Source organism: Drosophila novamexicana, unplaced genomic scaffold, assembly GCF_003285875.2.
Source record: "Drosophila novamexicana strain 15010-1031.04,08,12 unplaced genomic scaffold, DnovRS2.1 tig00001711-arrow-arrow-pilon, whole genome shotgun sequence".
NCBI lineage: Eukaryota > Metazoa > Arthropoda > Insecta > Diptera > Drosophilidae > Drosophila > Drosophila novamexicana.
The window spans coordinates 472,836-482,847 of record NW_020824880.1 but is presented as its reverse complement, the minus strand read 5'-3'; the positions used below and the strand labels follow the sequence as shown (position 1 = coordinate 482,847).

The 10,012-nt window shown below is 42.8% G+C and overlaps 1 protein-coding gene across 1 annotated transcript; it reads left to right on the top strand.

Annotated features, from left to right (window-relative positions):
* Positions 1 to 2,049: 2,049 nt before the first annotated feature.
* On the top strand, positions 2,050 to 8,448 carry LOC115768228 (the record flags this gene model as incomplete). Its single annotated transcript, XM_030712755.1, has 7 exons — positions 2,050 to 2,433; positions 2,557 to 3,084; positions 4,460 to 4,780; positions 4,847 to 5,409; positions 5,480 to 6,525; positions 7,250 to 7,470; positions 7,504 to 8,448. Coding segments are annotated over 7 exons (3,852 nt in total), but the record flags the coding sequence as incomplete, so codon positions are not given.
* Positions 8,449 to 10,012: the final 1,564 nt, after the last annotated feature.

The window sequence follows — 10,012 nt, the reverse complement described above, 5'->3', positions numbered from 1 at the left end:
TAATCAAAACACTTTGAATGCCGTTGGGCAACTCTTTTCTGACAACTTTCTGCAGTATTTTTATGCTAAAATTTATGAATATCTATTTTTCATTGGCTTAATAAGTTATTGGGAACATTTTAATTGTTGTTAAGGCGTTTGCTGCTTAAAATTTTGCGCAAATTGAGCGCTGCGCAACACCGGCCGGCGGCCGTTTGGCAACACTGTTACTGTTGTTGCCGCTGTGTGCAACCCTGTGTGCCGCACACGAATGCGAGTGGGAAAGCGTGTGGTCGAAAATCAAGAACAGCAACAAAAACGTAAGATAGAAAACTGCTCTCTTTGTATGAGTGTAGCAGCAGCAGCAGCAGCAGCAGCGGTAAAACCAAAAAAAAAAAAAAAAAAAAAACGAAAAGAAAAGAAAAAACTGCTCGCGGGGGAGCAAAGCAAATTGACAGCAGTAGCAGGCAGCAGGAAAGCAGCGCAGCCGCTAATCTTTGCCGTCGGTCGCGTCGCAAAAACAGAAAACGGACAAAAAAAATTCCATACCCAAAAATAACCAAAAATTTTCAAGTTTGACGTTTTTATGGTGTGTGAAAAACGACACGGGAACAGGGCGAAAAGGAATAGGCCACAAAACTAAAAGCAAAGCTAAAGAACAAGGCGCAAGCAGAAGAAGCAGCAGCAACAGAAATTGTAGCAGCATTGAGCGAAAAGCGTGCAAAGGCAAAAGAAGAAGAAGAAAGAAAAAAAAGGTCAAAATGTGTGTGTGTGTGTGTGAGCTAGAAGAAGAATCATGGAATCAATGAAAATGGAGCAAATGTGAAAAACTTGTGGAAAAGCTAAAATTAATTTTTTTGTTTTTGTTCACGCGCGCGTATTTGCCATTGTGTGCGTGCGTACGTGCGTATGTGTGTGCCAGAGCGAGTGAGAGCGACAAAGAGTGCGGGTGCGAGCGCGAGCGCGAGAGCGAGAAGGCAGCAGGCAGGCAGCAGGAAGAGGAGCAAATGATTTTTGTAAAACGCATTTACTAATTAAATACAAATACAAAATGTGAACGTGCACACACACACATACACATGTATATATATGTATATAATAAGATATTATATATCTATGTGTGTATTTTTAATGCTCGCGCACAAATTAGAAGCGACGACGAAACAGCTACAAAAGCACTTGATGAACAACAATTCAAAAAGGAAATCAATAATAATAACAATAACAATAAACGCTCTTAAGTGTCCAACTCGACCAACTTCTCCTCTTCTTCTTCTTCTTCTTATAGTTGCTGTTGTTGTGTTGGTTTGTGTGCACCGTGTTTTAAGCGTAGCAGCAACAACAAATTATTGAAAGCATAACAAAAGAGAACTAAAAATAATAATCAAATAAATACAAAAAATCAAGAAAATAACGAACAAAATAATTTCGGCCGCAGCGGCAGCTAAATAGAAGAAGAAGCAACAAAAAAAAATGTGGAAAGCCAGCGAATGCGCCGCAGCAGCAGCAGCGCCACACAGCGTCGCATTCGCAGTCGCCGTCGCAGTCGACGTCGCAGCAGCCGCCGCCAACGCGTGGAAAGCAGCAAAAAGCAACGCATGACCGAACGACGCGACGTTAAAAAGCAAGCGAAACAATTGCTTCAAACTGAAGAGTGCAACAAAAACAACAGCAACAACAACAACAACAGTAAAATAATAATCATAACAAAAGCAACCACAACAACAACAACAACAACAAAGGCCTAGAATAGCCGTAGAAGTAGAAAAGCAAAAAGCAAAATAAGAAGAAGAAGCAGCAGCAAAAGTAGCGGCAGTTTAACGTGCAATAACTACGAATAAAGAACGCTAAACGCACACGAAAAACGAAATACAACAAAAGCAGAGAGCGAGCGCGTGCGAGTGTGTGAGAGCGAGAGAGAGAGAGAGAGAGAGCGTCGCCTGAAAATATATATTAAAATATAAAGAAGAAAAACAGACAAAACAAAACAACAGAAGCCGAGCTTTCAGTGTTGTTGTTGTTGTGTTGCGTTGCGTTGCCATGGCCAGCATCAGCAGCAACAACAGCAGCAGCAGCAGCAGCGCAACAAATGCAGCCAGCAGCAACGCAACAGCGCTGCCCTCACTATTTGCCGGCAGCAATAGCAACAGCAGCAGCAGCGCCGTCGTCGCTGCCAACGTCGCTGCCGCCGCCGCCGCCGCCAAAGATATGGACGGACTGATTGCCATCAATGATAGCGCATTATCGCAACAAATCGAATTTATACTACAAGATGCTCCCATGGAGCAGGATGACGAGCAACAGCTGCAGCTCAATATGGCAGCGGCAGCGGCAGCGACGGCGGCAGCAGCAGCGGCGGCGGCGGCGCCGTCGTCGTCGAAGCTCGACAACCACCCACCGACAACAAATGCAACAATAACGACAACAACAACAAACAGCGCTTCCGCCTACATCAACCATAACAACAACAACAACAACAACAACAACAACAACAATATAAATAGCCACAACAACAACAGCCTGAGTGTTGAGGAACATCAGCAACTGTTGCTGCAACAACATCGCGCCCAACAACAACAACAGCAGCAGCAGCAACAACAACAACAGCAGCAACATCATCTGCTGAATGGGCGACGCATCATTATTCAATCAACGGGCAGCGGCGCCAACTCTGTCCTGGCGGCCAGCGACATCAAGGAGGAGCAACAGGAGCTGGAGGACGAGCCGGACGAGGAGGAGGAGGAGGAAGATCCGGAGCTAAACGATGAGAATCTGCAGGACATCGAAGAGGAGGCGCAGGCAGCCGAAGCTGATGAGGAGCCCGAAACGGCGACACATTTGCAACATCATCATCATCAGCAACAGCAGCAGCAGCAACAGCAACAACATCATCATCAACAACAACATCATCATCATCACCAACAGCAACAACAACAACAACATCTGCAACAACAGCAGCAGCAGCAGCAACAACATCTGCAGACGCAGGTCAAACTGGAGCTGGACGATATGCCCGATGATGAGGAGGAGGAGGAGGAGGACGAGGATGAGCATATGCAGCAGCCGGCTCAGCAGCAGCAACAGCAGCAGCAGCAACAACTTGAGGTATATAACTAAGGCACTTTTAGTTAAATTAGATAACAACTAATTTAATTGGTTTAACTATTTACTATTTGCAACAATAATTACTTGGGTAATTGGAATTAAGTAAACTGTGTTTTTAATTACTTGAGTAATTAGAAAGTAAATCCTTGTTTGTGGAAGTAATTAGTTAATTACAATCAAGTCCAAGTTGTTTTTAATTACTTGAGGAAAAATAATTACTTGAGTAATTGTTAACTTTTTGGTTAACTCTTCTGTTAAACTTGGAAACTTGGGACAGACCTCAACTCTTGCTTAACTAAAAAGTCTGTTCAAATTGCTGCGAAAGAGTATTTAAACTCTTTATAAAGTCGTCAGATAAGAAGTCACAGACTCGTAAAGCCTAAGTAAAGTCAAAAAAAAAACGTTTGAACAGCTCTCCAAATGTGAAGAACTTAGGAAATAAGTTTTTGTAGTCAATGAAAATGTTTACGAAACATGTTTAATTCAAGCAATTGCCATAAATAATATAAATTAATTGCTAAAAAACAGAAAAAGTTATCAAGTAATTAATTAAAGTTAGTTGTCAAAAGTAAACTCCATTAAATCAAAGCACTCGCAAGTAATTGAAATTCTCAGCAATATATTTTAAAATTATTAACTGTGCTTTAAATTCGATTCAATACATGTAATTCAAATGCATGTGTGTCTCTCAAGTTGTTGTAAAATTAAATAATTAAATGTAATGAGAGAGATGCTGAAGCAATTGCTATTGAATTAAATAATTAAAAGTAATTAGGCTTTAACAGCAATTATCCAATTAATTGTAATGCTGAACAGCTTAAAGTAATTGAGCTAAAAAAAAGTAATTGAAATGCTCAACTGTTTTTTTAATTACTCAAGTAATTAGGAAAAGTATTGAGCCTTAGGTAAATTAAGAGCTTATTTGTTTTCAATTACTCAAGTAATTACAAAAGTAATTATTTAAATGCTCAACTGTTTTACAATTACTCAACGAATGCCAACCTTTTAAATAATTTGTAATTAAGTAATTAAAGTAATTGTAAGCCCAAGTAAATGTAATTGAAAAAGTAATTAGTGAAACTTTTCACAATTGCACAAGTAATTAAAACAAATAAGTTAATGAAAGGCTGCACCGTTTATCCATTAGCTCAAGTAATTGAAAAAGTAATTGGCAAAACTTTTCACAATTACTCAAGTAATTAAAGCAATCGCAAACATAAGTCAATTATTTTATGAACAGTTGACGCAGTTACTCAAGTAATTGGAAAAAGTACTTATGCACGTAATTGAATCGCTTTAAATTGATAACTTTCCCATTAATCTATAACATTTGCATGCTTTTGTATTTGTTTTTTTGGCACCAACTCGAACGCAGTCACTGCAACAGCAATTGGAGTACTCGACAGCGGCACAGCAGCTGGTGCTGCCCGCCGGCAGCATTGTGAGCACCACAACGCGCGCTCTGGCGGTGCCCGTTTCGGAGGCGGCGCTGGTCCAGCTGCAGCGACGTCCCGTCTACATAAGCAATGCAACGATGAGCAGCTTGGCGGGCGCCACATATGTGCGCATGCCGGCCGCGGCTGTCATCAGCCGCAGTCCGATGACCGTGCTGAATGTGGTGCAGCAAACGGGCGGACCCACCGCACAGCTCATACTGCAGGCGGCCACGGCGGCGGCAGCGGCACAGGCGCCGCCACAGCCACAGTCAGCAGCAGCAGCAACAGCTGCAGCAGCCGCAGCGCCGTCGCCCAGCAACGAGCAGCAGCAGCAACAACTGGCGGCGCTAGCCCTGGCACAACAACAGCAACAACAGCAGCAGCAGCAGCAACAGCAGCAGCAGCAACATCATCAGTCCATCAAGCCAGCGCCTGCCACGAGCAGCGTGGCAACATCGACGACCAGCTACCAGTGCATGGAATGCGTGGAGAAGTTCGACTCAAAGGAACTCTTTGATATACATCGCAGCGGGCATGCCAACAATATGAAGTGCGCCATCTGCAATATGGTATTGAAATCGCTGAAAAACTATGAGAAACATTGCCTGCGCTGCAAGCCCTACGAGTGCCAGATATGTGGGCGTGTTGTGCGCTTTCGGCCAAACTTTATAAAGCATATGCGCGTGCATACGGGCCAGCAATCGGAAAGGCATAAATACAAATGCGAGGTGTGCCACAAGGAGTTCATGAGCTTTGAATACTTCAAAGTGCACAAGAAGATACACAACGAGAACGTGAATCTCACCTGCGAGATATGCGGCAAGGTGTTCAGTGCGCTTGCCTCGCTGCGCGGCCACTCCAAGCTGCATTCGGGCGTCAAGCTGCACAAGTGAGTGCTGCGATTGATAAATATGTATAAACTAATATGATACTAACAATTCTCTTTCCCCTTATTGCAGATGCGATGTGTGCGGCAAGGGCTTTGGTCAGCGCTATAATTTGAAAATACACGCGCGCACGCACACGGGCGATTTTCCGTTTGAGTGCAAGGTGTGCAAGAAGAAGCTGCATACGCAATCCTCGCTGCAGACGCACATGCAGGTGCATCTGCGGGATCAGCCCAAGGGCAGCGCCGCCGCCGCCATCAGCAGCAACAGCAACAGCGGCAACGCCGCTGCCGCTGCCGCCGCCGCCGCCGCCGCCGCTGCCAGCAGCAACACCAACAACACTAACAGCAACAGCAATGCTGTCGCAGCTGTGTCAGCAGCCAATGTCAAACTGGAACCGGATCTGGAACAACCCGGCACCAGTCTGCAACAGCAACAGCAGCAGCAGCAACAACATCCACAGCAGCAGCAACAACAGCAGCACGATATGGACATGGATGATCAGTCTGGCCTGAGCGATGAGGAGACTGAGAGTGCTGTCCATAATTTGACCAATAATCGTTTAACTACCGGCGAGGACTCCTCGAATGAGTCCTCATCGAATGCCTCGCTACAGCAGCCACACTCTTCCTCAGCCAGCTCAACGCACTCGCAACAGCAGCAGCAACTGCCGCAGCCGCATCAGCAGCAGCAACAGCAGCAACAGCAGCAGCAATATATTGTGTCCACGCCCACACGCACCATTGTCATCAAGAACTACGTGCAACAGCAGCAACAGCAGCAGCAGCAATCGTCAGAGCAGCCAACTGGCAATGGCAACTGTTCGAGCGTGCTGCACACACAGGTCATACAGAGCGGTGCGGGCACCAGCAACGGCCATCACATCATCAACGCAAACAATGCCAGCAACAACAACAGCAGCAGCAGCCACACAAGCAACAGCAGCAACGGCACCAATCACAGCAACAACAGCAGCGGCAGCAGCAACAGCACCAGCAATGTTGCAACACAAGCCACGGCCAGCAATTTGGCGCAGCAACTGTTGCGCAAAACGCCCATCATACACTCGACAGGCACGCTTAGCTCTGCGCTGGCCAGCGTGGTGCAGCAGACGGGTGGTAAGTAACGAGTAGCGAGTAGCCAATAGCAGGGGCGTGTATGAAGTTGACACTAAAATTTAAAACTTGCATGAGAAAAATGTATGCAAGAGTAGCGAGTGACGAGTAGCAGGTAACGAGTAAAATACAGCGAGTAGCAAGCAGGAAACTAGAAATCCAAAAAGAAGTAGACATAAATAGTTTGATTTGAATGAGAAAGTCACTTGCGAGTGGCGAGTAGAAAGTAACGAGTGGCGAGTAGAAAGTAACGAGTAGCAAGAGGGAAATGTGATAGAACAGATGAATAATATACAAAACTTGATTAATACATGGTTTGATATGAATGAAACAAAAAGCGACGAGTAACAAATAGCGAGTCAAGTCAACAAGAGTATTAATATATTATGAGCACAATTTAATGTACGTAACGTTGAAAATATCTGGATAAGTCAGATGCTTAGCATGTTTTCTTTTCATTTTTTTTTTAATATAAAATGTGCGAAAATGTTTTTTTATTAAACATTTTGTTTATCTGCCGAAAAAACATAAATTTAAGGATTTGCCTTCTAGGCCTTGAGATCTGAAATGTTTTATGCAAAAAGATTCTGAGATCTGAAATGGTTTTTACCAAAGATCCTGAGATCGAGCATGCTTTATATATATATATATATATATATATATATATATATATATATGTTGCTGAACTAAATCATTATTTGATTGGTTTTTTCTCTTTTTCTTCTAGTTGGTTCGCCGGCGCAATCGCCATCATCTTCATCCACATCGTGTTCCTCCACCGTGCTGGTGTCCAAGGCGACGGGTGTGCCGTTGTCGATTGCCTCATCGGCGGCGCTGGGCGGCTCCACAATAATACGCAGCACGCGCAATCATCATCATCATCAGCAGCAGCAACAGCAGCAACAGCAACAGCAGCAGCAGCAGAGCAACTGCAGCAGTCTGCGAGTTGTGACTGGACAGCAGCAACAGCAACAGCAGCAGCAGCAGCGTAATAACCACCGAAACCACCACCGACGTCGTCATCTGGCGGACATGGATGACGATGATGATGATGACGATAATGATGAGGATGAGACGAGCGCACAATTGCGCTCTGCCACCAATGGACATCATCATCATCATCATCAGCCGCAGCAGCAGCAGCAGCAGCAGTCGCAGCAGCCGCAGCACCTGAATCAAAATCATAATCATGGCCATGGCCAGAATCACAGCCACAACCACAACCACAACCATCATCATCATCATCATCATCACAATCATTTCGATGATGATGATGATGATGAGAAATCATCACCGTCCCTGGCAACAGCTGCCATTATCAAAGTGGAACCGAATCTCTATTCATCCGGTTCCGGCGATAATTCCAACGACATGTTCATCAAGGAGGAGGTCATGTTCGAAGATTCAGCCGCACCACATTCACCACAATCGCCGCCCAGCTCCAAATTTCGCATCTCGAACTTCGACAGCGATCTGGTTGATCATCATGTCGATCTGAATCATTCGCTGCCGCCATATGGTAACCTATTTGAGCCGCACTCAATACCCGACAGCATACCCGTACAGCTCTATCCGGATGATGATGATGATTTTCGTTTGGATCACAGCTCGCTGGGTGGTCTGCACAATACCTCGTCCTCGACCACCGATGGCGACTTCATCAAAAAGGAATGGGTATATGGCAGCGGCACCAGCAGCTATGCCATGAATGGTAAATTTGATGATGACAGCGATGCCCTCTGCGATGCCGCCAATTTTATATACAATTGAGTCGAGCATCTCCACATGTCTACGCTGACCCAGGGGGCAGGCCAACAAACGGGAGCAGCAGCAGCAGCACCTGCAGCAGGCGAAGCACCTGCAGCAACAAATTCGAATTCTTAACGCACACACACACACACACACACACATATATACACACACATGCAGCACAAGTTCGTGTGCATACATATATATATATATATATATATATATATATATATAAACCAGCCCCCATGTATCCTTAATATATATATATATCTATAGATATATATGTATGTGTTTAGAGAGAGATTATGTTTTTTTTTCCTTGTATACACATGTATATTTATATATATACACGTATCTAATATATATATCTATATATATATATATGTATATGTATAGTAATTTGCTATCTCTGTCGCGCTCGTGATCTTAACGTGATCTTAAACTAAATCAATGTGTAAAACGTATTTGTAACTGTATTTTGTAGTTGTTTCTATATAATTCAAAAAAAAAAAAAGGCAAAAAAAGAAAACCAACAAAAACAAAAAAGTATGAAAGCAACTGCTCTGCTAGGATGTATGAGAATGTTGCCAGCTGTCTCTTTCACACACACACACACACACACACACAATACCATACCTATAGTGTCTGTCTTTCTCTCTCTGTCTCTCTCTCTCTATCTCTCTCTCTGTCTGTCTCTGTCTCTGTGTGTCTTTGTCCATATCGTAAGCAACAAATTGTGTTGAACTTTTCTTAGTTTTAGCCTACTTGTATTTTGTTTAAACTAATTGTCGCTAAATGCCTTAGCCCCCTCTCTTTCACTCTCTTTGCGTGTCCATTTGCTTGTGCGCTCTCTTTCCTTAACCTGTACGCCTTTCAGTTTTGTTAGCTTTGATCTCGCTTACAGTTGATTTTTGATTTTTGTTAACTATCAACCTTTATCTCACACTCAACCTATTGACCCCCAAACCAGGCGTGCCAAATGTTTGCCCTTTCGTTTTTCTTTTTTTTTTCTGTTTCAGTATTCGTTTTTCGGTCCCGAAACCAAATTTTGTTGAATTAAGATTTCTAAACTTAGGCAAGAGAACATCAGGAAATGCGTTCCAAAAAGAAAGAAAAAAACAAATTCTCAAATTTATAAATATATTTTTTGTCAGTATTTTTTGTTTAAATACTTTGCGCTAGCCAACCTCAACTTCTCTCCCTCTCTCTCTCTCTCTCTCTCTCTATATATATATATATATATATATATATATATTATATTTAGTTTATAATTTTTTCTTCTTCCCACCCGATCTTATGTGCAATTCTCTCACAACATGCCCAAAATGCCACGCCCCCCCAAACTAACTTTGAAATTTTTCTAAAACAAAAAAAAAATGATATATATATATATATATTTAACAATTCGTATTATGATCTTGAACAAGAAGAAGAGTTCGAGAACTCTAGCAAGTTTTTGTGCTTTAAAACTTAAAATTGAAATTATTGTGGTTTCCTTAATTAGCTGCTAAGTTTTAATTTTAATTGATTTCGCATTAACACACACACACACACACACACCTACACACATACAAATACATATATACACACATATTTATATGCTACTTATATATGTCTAATATAATATATATATAGAGCGAGTTATATTTAAGCGCCTATTTTTTTCATAGTCATAAGCTCGAGAGCATGCTTTATATACACACACACACACACGCACACACACACATATATATATATATAT